Source organism: Palaemon carinicauda, chromosome 26 (genome assembly GCF_036898095.1).
Source record: "Palaemon carinicauda isolate YSFRI2023 chromosome 26, ASM3689809v2, whole genome shotgun sequence".
NCBI classification, from domain to species: Eukaryota; Metazoa; Arthropoda; class Malacostraca; order Decapoda; family Palaemonidae; genus Palaemon; species Palaemon carinicauda.
Window position 1 is genome coordinate 59,013,448 of NC_090750.1, and position 12,500 is coordinate 59,025,947.

At 35.7% G+C, this 12,500-nt stretch overlaps 2 protein-coding genes across 2 annotated transcripts in view; both read right to left on the reverse strand.

Moving 5' to 3' along the window:
• LOC137620175 (uncharacterized) overlaps nucleotides 1–1,501 on the reverse strand; it is a 10,252-nt gene extending 8,751 nt beyond the window's left edge. Inside the window, exon 1 of the mRNA XM_068350419.1 lies at nucleotides 1,404–1,501. Within this exon, the coding sequence (XP_068206520.1) occupies nucleotides 1,404–1,408 (5 nt within the window). The 5' untranslated portion in view covers nucleotides 1,409–1,501. The remainder of the gene's footprint in view (nucleotides 1–1,403) is intronic.
• Nucleotides 1,502–7,570: 6,069 nt separating this feature from the next.
• The window catches only part of LOC137620176 (uncharacterized), a 5,743-nt gene continuing 813 nt past the window's right edge, over nucleotides 7,571–12,500 (reverse strand). Inside the window, exons 2-3 of the mRNA XM_068350420.1 lie at nucleotides 9,667–9,780; nucleotides 7,571–8,413 (exon numbers count right to left, since the gene is read on the reverse strand). Coding sequence (XP_068206521.1) covers nucleotides 7,852–8,413; nucleotides 9,667–9,780 — 676 coding nt within the window. The 3' untranslated portion in view covers nucleotides 7,571–7,851. The remainder of the gene's footprint in view (nucleotides 8,414–9,666; nucleotides 9,781–12,500) is intronic.

Below are 12,500 nucleotides of genomic sequence, written 5' to 3' on the forward strand. Positions count from 1 at the left end.
ATTTAACCACGGTCTGGAAATCAAGAAAAATGTACTCAAAAGTCAATTTCTTAAAATCACAGCAACGTCAATATAAAGTAGTGTACAAACCTACTTCCAAAATATTAAAAAGGAGCAAGATAGTAAGATACCAAGATAGCAAGATAGTAATTTCACCATTGTCTGGAAATCAAGAGAGGTGTTCTCAAAAGTTAATTTCTTAAAATTATTGCAATGTCAATATAAAGTAGTGTACAAATCTACTTCCAAAATATTAAAAAGGAGCAAGAGAGTAAGATAGTAAGATAGCAAGATAGTAATTTAACCACGGTCTGGAAATCAAGAAAAATGTACTCAAAAGTCAATTTCTTAAAATCACAGCAACGTCAATATAAAGTAGTGTACAAACCTACTTCCAAAATATTAAAAAGGAGCAAGATAGTAAGATACCAAGATAGCAAGATAGTAATTTCACCATTGTCTGGAAATCAAGAGAGGTGTTCTCAAAAGTTAATTTCTTAAAATTATTGCAATGTCAATATAAAGTAGTGTACAAATCTACTTCCAAAATATTAAAAAGGAGCAAGAGAGTAAGATAGTAAGATAGCAAGATAGTAATTTAACCACGGTCTGGAAATCAAGAAAAATGTACTCAAAAGTCAATTTCTTAAAATCACAGCAACGTCAATATAAAGTAGTGTACAAATCTACTTCCAAAATATTAAAACCGAGCAAGATAGTAAGATACCAAGATAGCAAGCTAGTAATTTCACCATAGTCTGGAAAAGTAAGATAGCAAGATAGTAATTTCCCCACGGCCTGGAAATCAAGAGAAATGTACTCAAAAGTCAATTCCTTAAAATTATTGCGATGTCAATATAAAGCAGTGTACAAATATTAAATAGGAGCAAGATAGTAAGATAGTAAGATAGCAAGGTGGTAATTTCACCATGGTCTGGAGAAGCAAGACAGCGAGATAGTAATTTCACCATGGTCTGGAAAAGCAAGATAGCAAGATAGTCATTTCACCATGGTCTGGAAAAGCAAGATAGCAAGATAGTAATTTCACCATGGTCTGGAAAAGCAAGATAGAAAGATAGTAATTTCCCCATGGTCTGGAAAAGCAAGATAGCAAGATAGTAATTTCACCATGGTCTGGAAAAGCAAGATAGAAAGATAGTAATTTCACCATGGTCTGGAAAAGCAAGATAGAAAGATAGTAATTTCACCATGGTCTGGAAAAGAAAGATAGCAAGATAGTAATTTCACCACGGTCTGGAAATCGCGAGAAATGTACTCAAAAGTCAATTTCTTAAAATTACAGCAACGTCAATCTAAAGTAGTGCACAAACCTATCTCCAAAATATTAAAAAGTAAAACAGAAATTTCCATTTTCCATAGAAAAAGTTAACTCAGCTCCTCACCTCATCTTCGTGTACGTTGCTGCTTTCTTGCTTCGTCAGGACTCAAAGGGCACGAGACTATGTTCTCTGAACACGAGACAGAGAATTAAGAAGGACACGGAAGGGCGTGGGTATATATACCCCATATCCAGCATCCTCTATGCCCGAGAACGTGCCATGCGTTGCCATCTGACCTTTCTGAGGCGTTTGGAAGGTCATATGGGTATCATTATCATCATTATCCTCATTATCATCATTATAAAAAGTGTTTGTGGTTTTTAAGGTGAGCCATTTTGTGGTCTACTCTACTGCCAGTTTCAGTATATGTACAATTCTGATAAACTTTTATTATTATTATTGTTATTATTATTATTATTATTATTATTATTATTATTATTATTATTATTATTATTATTATTATTATTATTATTATTATTATTATTTTTACAAGCTAAGTTACAACCATAGTCAGAAAAGCAGGATGCTATAAGCCCAAGGGTTCCAACAGGAAAAATAGCCAAGTGAGGAAAGGAAATAAGGATATAAACAAACTACATTATTATTATTATTATCATTATTATCATTATTATTATTATTATTATTATTATTATTATTATTATTATTATTAAAAACGAAACAACAACCCTAGTTGGAAAAGCAGGCTGCTATAAGACCAAAGGGCTCCAACAGGGAAAGATAGTCTAGTGAGGAAAAGGAAATAAGGAAATAAACTATATTATTATTATTATTATCATTATTATTATTATTACTATTACAAAATAGACTACATCCCTAGTTGGAGAAGCAGGATGCTATAAGCCTAAGGATTCCAACAGGGAAAAATAGCCCAGTGAGGAACTCTCTCTCTCTCTCTCTCTCTCTCTCTCTCTCTCTCTCTCTCTCTCTCTCTCTATTGAGGACCTATCAGCTAAAAAAGCGAAGATATTTGCACATCCTCCTACTTCACATCTCTCTCTCTCTCTCTCTCTCTCTCTCTCTCTCTCTCTCTCTCTATTGAGGACCTATCAGCTAAAAGAGCGAAGATATTTGCACATCCTCCTACTTCACATTTCTCTCTCTCTCTCTCTCTCTCTCTCTCTCTCTCTCTCTCTCTCTCTCTCTCTCTCTCTCTCTCTCTCTCTCTCTCTCGTGATTTAGCATATCTGCAAGCAAATCTTCCATGACCTTTCAATCTCCTTCTCCTTCAGGATCCTCCCTTGAGCCGGGCAAGCATATCAAGGAATTTACGACGTTCCCAACTCTTGGCTCATCTTTATTTTCTCACTTGAAGCTTCGTCCATCGAAGAGTCTTTGTATGACTTAGGCGTAGTCTTTGGAATCCCTGTTCCAGTGCTTATAAATGTATTTTTCTCTCGGTAGGATTGGTGCAGTATTGACACACAGAACTTTGTCAAATATATTTATGATCCACCTTTGTTTGTCAAGTAACAATAAAAAAAAAAAAAGACATTGTCTAGATTTTGTTTCCATTTGGTTTAGTTATTCTTCGATGCTGGGATCAGCTTTAAAAAAAAAAAATAATAAATATTTTTCAACAAAATTGTGTAAAACTATTCATTCAAAGCTTCAAGCGTCCATCTCATTAATGAATTGATATTAAAAAGAAATTAAAGTTATTTCGTTCAGTTTTACAAACTGGACCTCTAAAGAGTTTTTAATATTCTTTTAACCTTGAAATCCAGGATCAAACTATACATTTGTATAAAGATTTACTATCCTCTTCCCAACTGCTTTTCTTACATTAAGGGGTCGGTAGCCTGATGCGTCCTTTCCAATTCCTTCTATCAAAGGCTCCCTATTCCACCAAACAACTTCTCTCCATTTCATCCTTCTTATCTTGCTATCTAATTCTTCTTCTTTCCCATCGTTATCCCTACATTAAGGGGTCGGTTGCTTGAGGCGCCCTCTCCAGTGCCTTGTATCAAAGGTACCTTCTTCAAACAAACAACTTCTCTCCATATCATCCTTCTCCTTATCTCGCCATCTAATTCTTCTTCTTTCCCATCGTTATCCCTACATTAAGGGGTCGGTTGCTTGATGCGCCCTCTCCAGTGCCTTCCATCAAAGGCACCCTATTCCACCAAACAACTCTCCATATCATCCTTCTTATCTTGCTATCTAATTCCATGCCTCCCTCTCGATTTCCCCACCCCCTAGAAGGCTCCTTCTAAGCCCTCCTCACTCCCTCCCCATAACCCATCCTCAACACGTGCCCGCACCATCTCAGTCGTGACGCTCTTATCCCCTCTGTAATCTTTACCACGCCTGCGATTCTTCTTGTTTCACCATTTTCCAACCTTTTAAACAGTGATATTCCCATAATCCATCTCAGCATTATCATCTCTGTTCTCTCAAGCTTTGGTTCCTCTTCATGTCTTAGAACCCATGTTCCCGATTCATACATAGATTTACTGCTATCTTTATTATCTTTAATGGTCAGCATATTACTTATAAGATATGCAATGTAGGAAATGGGAGGAATTTCCCCAAACGATAACATTGTTCTCAAAGAATTTCAAGGGTTTAGATTTAGTAGGCAAACTCAAAAATAAAAAAATCTCAACTAAGTCGAAAGCTTTAAAGGTTTAAAGGCCCCTCATGAATGACAGACGCAGGGGGACAGTGACATTGCCCTAGCAAGTAGGACAATGCCTTAGAGACTCGCCATATATACACCCAAGCTAGAATCACGGAGGGCCAGGCAATGTGTGCTGATGATTCTGCCAGGCGACCTACAGACTCTCCCCCCCCTTCCTCAGCTCACAATATGGGTGAAGTTACAGCAACCAAAGGAACTAACAAGTTTAAGCGGGACTCGAATCCCTGTTTGGAGATCACCAGTCAGGGACGTTACCGCATAGGCCACCACAACCCCCCAGCATAACCTATATAAAGATTTGGAAATCATTTCTCAAGCGTGAGATAACCATTCTCTGTTGATTTTAACTTGTTTATGAAGGAAAGCGAAATATAACTCAATATCAAATGTCGATTCTTAGTAATTCCGTTTTCATGTTTACTCATATTCTTTCCTGTCAGGAGCCAATCCTGAGTATTGATTTGACCTTTTTCATCTAATAATGTGCTTTTTTTTCACATTTTGTATGGGGGTAAACATGGTTGCCTTCTTTTTGAAGGACTTTGCTTTGGCTTTATGGTAGACCGTAGCCCTGACCGGCTGCCTGGCCTGACATCGCTTTAGACCCTGGTAGCGTATTTTCATGTGTTGTACCAGTCACCAGCGTCCTTCCTCCCAATAGCAAGGACTCCTGTCCGACAGAAATTTTATAATTGTATAATTTAGATTTTCGTTTCTCCGTTTTTTTTTTTTTTTTTTTTTTTTTTTTTTTTTTTTTTTTTTTTTACAGAAATACGTCGTTGGGATTTTAGCATAGTTTTCTTATTATTTTTTTCCTATGAAAATTTTGAGTTATTTTTAGTTACGTCGTTGGAAATTTACCATTGTTTTCTTCTTATTTCTTTTATGAATATTTTGAGCTATTTCAGAGATGGAAAATAGAACGAGACTTGAAAACTTGATCAATAAAGCTAAGTTCTCTAAGAGCAATGAAATTCCTCGGCATGTATGATGAAACATGTACATAAAATTATTATTTTTATTATCATTATTATTATTATTATTATTATTATTATTATTATTATTATTATTATTATTATTATTATTATTATTATTATTATTATTATTGCTGGTTTTAAGAAGCCAATAATTTTGAAACGGGATGCCATTTCTAGGGCCAGGGGAATGGCGGTGTATATTAGGACAGAGTACCTTGCTTCTCATAAGTCCTGCTATGAATGTGGATCCCATAAGATTCAGGCAATAAAACTCTGTGGCAGGCATAATAACTTCTATTTGTGTTCGATCTACTGGAATCCAGACTTGGATGATTCTATCTTCGATTGTCTTCTTACCATTATGGCTAGGATACAAGAAGATGATAGAAAGGCCTCTTTTGTCTCTGTTGGTGATTTCAGTGCTCACCATAGGGAGTGGTTAAATTCTGTTTCTCCTACTGATCGCCATGGCTTGAGAGCTTTAGACTTTGCCTCTGAATCAGGCTGTGAGCAAATCATAAGTGAAGCTACTCACAAGTCTGATAACTGCTTGGACCTCGTATACACCGACTCCCCTGGCATTATAACAAGTAAGGTTGGTTCTCCAATTGGGACATCTGATCATGCCTTGATTTCGTTAGTATTGAAGACTGAGCAGCCTGTCCCTGATATATCATACTCATGTAAGATTTATATGAAATCTCAAGCTGACTGGAATGTGATTTTGAAGGATCTTTGCGCTTGAATTGATCACAGTTGTATAGTAGTGTTGATCCAGTTGTCTCTTTGGATAAGAATCTAGGCAACATAATTGATAGGCGTATCCCTTCTCATGTGCTAAGGTACCGAGTGAAGGACAAATCATGGTTCAATGATGATTGTAGACGTGCTTATTTGGAGAAGCAGGAGGCCTATCATCTTTGGAAGGGAAAAAGATCAGATTTGACATGGAATAACTATACTGAGCTTAGAGCTGTAGCTCAGAGAATTTACGCTTCAACTGATAAGGAATACAATTTATCCATAAAAGAAACCCCTTCTGGTACATCCCAGGACCCAAGTGGCGGACTACCCTTAAATCTGCACTCTTTGGTGCAGATGCAACAGTTCCTCTTTTACTTAAACCAGATAGCTCTATTACTCACTGTTTAAAAGAAAAGGCAACCCTTTTGGCTGATGTTTTTGAGAGCAAGCAGAGTAATGAGAAACTTGATCCTCCTCATTTCTGTTTCCCTGAGGCTAAATTAACTAGTTTAGCTTTTCAATCTCGTGAAATTAAAGCTCTCATGATGGATCTTGATGCTTATGGAGGGGTAGTCACAAATATATTTTTTTTTTTTTTTATAAAAACTGCAGATTTCTTATCTGCATAGTTATCTGTTATTTTGCGCAAGTTAACAAGAAGAGGTGCTTTAGCACTTGTTGGAAAATTGGTAATGTAACTCCACTATGTGAATGTATTTGCGGTAGCTCAAGTCCAGCTGATTACCGCCCAATTTCCATAACTCCCCTATTATCTAAAATTTTAACGTCTTTTGGCAAAACACCTTAATAGGATTGGTGAAGGAGTTCATCTGTTCCCTAGTTTACAATTTGGTTTTCGTAAAGGCCTTGGAGCATGTGATGCCCTTATTACAATCTCTAATGCTGTACAGAAATCCCTTGATTGTGGTCAGGAAGTTCGTATGATTGACTTTGATTTTAGTGCTGCCTTTGAATGTGATGATCATGAGGCCCTTGTTTTCAAACTCAAACAGTTGGGAATTGGTGGGTCGTTTCTTAGCATCATAATTGAATTCTTAGGTAATGGATTACAAAGAGTTGTTGTTGATGGGTCCTATAGTGAGTATAGGAATGTGATATCTAGTGTTCCACAGGGTAGTGTTCTTGGCCCATTACTTTTCAGACTATATACACATGACATGTGGTTTGGCCTAGAAAACAAGATGGTTGCAAATGCAGATGATGTCAAACTCTTTGCATCAATTCCATCCCCTGAATGTAGATCTGGGGTTGCTGAATCCCTTGATAGAGATCTAGCTAAAATTAGGGCATGGTGCAAATTATGGGGGTATGAAGTTGAATCCTAACAAAACTCAAAGTATGACTGTAAGCAGGATCAAGGACAGTGGCTCCTCAACATCCAGATCTCAGCATTGATAATGTTTCTTTAACTTTGTATGAATCTTTTAAAATTTCAGGTGTGATTCTCGACATCAAATATACTTTTTAGAAACACATTAGGTCTGTATCTTCTTCAATTGTACAAAAAATTGGCTTATTGAGAAAGTCTTTTAAGATTTTCAATGATCAATCTACTCTGAAAAAGTGTCTTAATTCTTTCATTCTACCTTATTACGAGTATTGTTCTCCTGTCTGGTCTTCAGTTGCTGATTCTCATCTTACTTTGTTGGGCAGGAACTTAAGTTCTATTAAATTTCTTATTCATGATCTAGATATTAATCTCTGGCACCGTTGTTCAATTATTTGGTTATGCATGTTGCATAAGATTTTTCATAATTCAAAATTCAAATGATTAAATCAATAATTACTACTATTTTTTATTATGGGGACTAAAATACATATCAATATTAACATTCTAATAATTTTTATTGGTTTATATTTCCAGAAATTATATACTTTTTATATGATCAGAATAAAACAATATATATCAAATAAAAATTCAAATTATCAAAGCAGTGATTAATACTGATTCTTTTTTTATGGGAACTGATATACATATCAATACTAGCATCTCAATTAATTTTGTCAGTTACACTAAAAAATCATCAATTTCCAGAAGAGCATTATGGAATCATCAAATTATCTTCCATTCTGTCCCCAGAAGTAAGGTTTTTACTCTCACTTTCCTTTAAAAGAGTAAACCCCATTTGGTTTTAATTCTGTCCTCAACGCTCTCATCGCTGCTGTCATCGCTGCTGTCATCGGTGCTTTCGTCGCTTTCAGATTCACTGTCTGAACCGGATCGGTTGGCTGCCATTCTTCCTTCCTCGCTCTCAGGGCTTTCCTCACTCTCAGGGCTTTCATCATCGCTGTCATCGGTGCTTTCATCGCTTTCAGATTCGCTGTCTGAACCGGATCGGTTGGCTGCCATTCTTCCTTCCTCGCTCTCAGCGCTTTCCTCGCTCTCAGGGCTTTCCTCGCTCTCAGGGCTTTCCTCGCTCTCGGGGCTTTCATCATCGCTGTCATCGGTACTTTCATCGCTGTCTGAATCGGATCGGTTGGCTGCCCTTCTTTTTTCTGGGGATTCTGTGCTTTCCTCACTCTCGGGGCTTTCCTCGCTCTCGGGGCTTTCCTCACTCTCGGGGCTTTCCTCGCTCTCGGGGCTTTCATCGTCGCTGTCATCAGTGCTTTCGTCACTCTCGGGGCTTTCCTCGCTCTTGGGGTTCTTCTTGATCAAGAAGTTGCCATCTCTGATCAAGGAAAAGAAAACAATAAGGATTCTGAAGATGAGGATTATCACCTTTGATGCTGGACTGGGCTATGGTCATTTGCATAACTGAGTCCGCCAGCAGATTCTCAACCAGTCATTTTAGTTTAATAATTTCTCGCTAGTTCCTCTGGAATGGTGCCTAAGTCATTTTAGTTTTAAAATTTCTAGCTAGTTTCTCTGGAATGGTGCCTAATTCATTTATGTTTTCAAATTTCCAGTCAGTTCCTCTGAATTGGTGCTTTAGTCATTTATGTTTTCAAAGTTCTTGCCAGTTCTTCTGGATTAGTGATTAAGTCATTTTAGCTTTCAAATTTCTATCCAGTTCCTCTGGATTAGTGCCTAAGTCATTTTAGTTTTAAAATTTCTAGCTAGTACCTATGGAATGGTGCCTAAATCATTTATGTTTTCAAATTTCTAGTCAGCTCCTCTGAATTGGGGCCTAAGTCATTGATGTTTTCATATTTCTAGCCAATTCTACTGGATTAGTGCCTGAGTTATTTTAGTTTTCAAATTTCTAGCCAGTTCCTCTGGATTAGTGCCTAAGTCATTTAAGTTTTCAAATTTTTAACCAGTTCCTCTGGATTAATGCTAAATTTTTTCTAGCCTAAGTTATTCTAGTTTTCAAAATTCAAGCCAGTTCCTCTGGATTAATGCTAAATTTGTTCTAGTTTTCAAATTTCTAACTAGTTCCTTTGGATTAGTGCGTAAGTCAATTTAGGTGTCCAATCAAGTGCTTTTTATGACTACCACGAGATACCCTTCCTCTCCAGACTTTTAGTTTCTTATTCAATGATTTGGTAAAACTTTTTACAGAGGGCCAGAGAAATCCCTGTGGTAAAAAAGGAGACATATTTCACACACAAAATAATCTGAAATGCAAGGTCGTAATCTAGTTGACCAAGGCCTTCATGGCTGAGGACTGTGAAGCGTGAAGTAGAAGATGATGAATAAAGAAGTGTTGATTCAAAAGCTCAAGATAGAGATGATTGGCTATATCTAATCGAGACCCTCTGCGTCAATAGGCATAGGAGATGAAGATAATGATGATGATGAGTTTAGTTGAGGTGACTTAAGACCAGTTTAAGGCCAGTGAAAGTCTACTATACCTGGATGAAGGCATGATTTTCGATTTCCTTTGCTTTATTGTTTTATATCTTGTACCTTATAAGGTCAAATGATCTAACATAGCACAATCCGTGTAATTGTCCTTTCAGAGTCATCTAAGTTACTCACTTATTATGAAAGTTTCCCCATAGGGCCGGCAGGTTCTTGAAGAGCCCAAGATCAGCTGGTTTTGCAGATGAACCTGAGATGGCAGCCAGAAGACCCAGTAGTACGAAGGCGACTCTGAAATGATGATGATGAAGATTATTATTATTATTATTATTATTATTATTATTATTATTATTATTATTATTATTATTATTATTATTATTATTAGGTAAACTACTATCCTAGTTGGAAAAGCAAGGTGCTATAAGCACAAAGGCTCCAAGAGGGAAAATTAGCCCAGTAAGGAAAGAAAATAAGGAAATAAATAAACTACAAGAGAAGTTATTAACAATCAAAATTGAATATCTTAAAGGACAGTAACAACATTAAAATAGATCTTTCATATATAAAGTATAAAAACTTGAAAAAAAAAACAGGAGAAGAGAAATAAGATACTGGAGAATCTTGTGCCTGAGTGTACCCCCAAACAAGAGGACTTTAATCAAAGAAAGTGGGAGGCCATGGTACAGAGGCTATGGCACTACCCAAGACTAGAGAATAACGGTTTGATTTCGGAGTGTCCTTCTCTTAGAAGAGTTGCTTATCATAGCTAAAGCATCTCTTCTACCCTTACCAAGAGGAAAATAACCACAGAAAAATTACAGTGCAGTAGTTAACCCCTTGAGCAAGGATGACTTGTTTGGTCATCTTAGTGTTGTCAGGTGTATGAGGACAGAGGAGAATGTGGAAAAAAAGAATAGGTAATTGTTTTCAGCATATTTTAAGTAGGTGGATATAGTTCATGCGATGATCATTAACTTCTATAGTTCTTATGATATTTCTCCTGGTGTGTTTAGCTGATCTTATTTATAAGCAATATCAAATGTTTTAACGCTTGTAGTATTTATGGAGAAAAAGGGGTTCACCTTACGACATAGAGGAAAGTTTTATGAATTAGAGAAATTCTGTTTAAGAAGCATGACGTTGTATCAAATTAATCTTATGGAAAAGTAATATATGAAAAAAGGGGTTCACTTTACGACATAGATTAAAGTTTATACGAATTAGAGAAATTCTGTTTAAGAAGCACGACGTTGTGTCAAATAAATCCTATGGAAAAGGTACATATGAAGAAAAGGGGTTCACTTTACGACATGGAGGAAAGTTTTTATGAATTAGAGAAATTCTGTTTAAGAAACACGACGTTGTGTGAAATAAATCCTTTGGAAAAGGTACATATAAAGAAAAAGGAGTTCACTTTACGACATAGAGAAAAGTCTTTATGAATTAAAGAAAATTCTGTTCAAGAAGCACGACGTTGTGTCAAATAAATCCTATGGAAAAGGTACATATGAAGAAAAGGGGTTCACTTTACGACATGGAGAAAAGTTTTTATGAATTAGAGAAATTCTGTTTAAGAAACACGACGTTGTGTCAAATAAATCCTATGGAAAAGGTACATATGAAGAAAAAGGAGTTCACTTTACGACATAGAGAAAAATCTTTATGAATTAAAGAAAATTCTGTTCAAGAAGCACGACGTCGTGTCAAATAAATCCTATGGAAAAGGTACATAGGAAGAAAAAGGAGTTCACTTTACGACATAGAGAAAAGTCTTTATGAATTAAAGAAAATTCTGTTCAAGAAGCACGACGTCGTGTCAAATAAATCCTATGGAAAAGGTACATATTAAGAAAAAAGGGTTCACTTTACGACATAGAGGAAAGTTTTTATGAATTAGAGAAATTGTGTTCAAGAAGCATGACGTTGTGTCAAATGAATCTTATGGAAAAGGTACATATGAAGAAAAAAGAGTTCACTTCACGACATAGAGGAAAGTTTTTATGAATTAGAGAAATTCTGTTCAAGAAGCATGACGTTGTGTCAAATGAATCTTATGAAAAAGTATATATGAAAAAAAGGAGTTCACTTTACGACATAGAGGAAAGGTTTTACGAATTAGAGAAATTCTGTTTAAGAAGCATGACGTTGTGTCAAATGAATCTTATGGAAAAGGTATATATGAAAACAAGGGGTTCACTTTACGACATAGAGGAGAGTTTTTATGAATTAGAGAAATTTTGTTTTAAGAAGCATGAAGTTATGTCAAATAAATCATATGGAGAAAGTATATATGAAGAAAAGGAGTTCACTTTACGACATGGAGGAAAGTCTTTATGAATTAGAAAAAATTTTGTTCAAGAAGCATGACGTTGTGTCAAATGAATCTTATGGAAAAGGAATATATGAAAAAAGGGGTTCACTTTACGACATAGAGGAAAATCTTTACGAATTAGAGAAATTCTGTTCAAGAAGCATGACGTTGTGTCAAATGAATCTTATGGAAAAGGAATATATGAAAAAAGGGGTTCACTTTACGACTTAGAGGAAAGTCTTCATGAATTAGAGAAATTCTGTTTAAGAAGCATAAATTTATGTCAAATAAATCATATGGAAAAAGTATATATGGAGAAAAAGAGTTTCACTTCACAACATAGAGTAAAGTCCTCAGGAATTAGAGAATATTCTGTTTAAGAAGCATAAAGTTATGTCAAATAGATTATATGACTCTATTTCTTTAAATAATTTTTCGCAATTCAACTACAGAATACAAACTTATATTGAAAGACGTTAATCAAAATATTTTTTTTTCTACAAAGTTCTATTTGTAACTATAAAAAACTCCCGCATTCTATCACAAACATATTTTTATCATTATTATCATTATTATTATCATTATTATTACTTGCTAAGCTACAACCCTAGTTGGAAAAGCAGGATGCTATAAGCCCAGGGGCTCCAACAGGGAAAATAGCTCAGTGAGGAAAGGGAACGAGGAAAAATAAAATATTTTA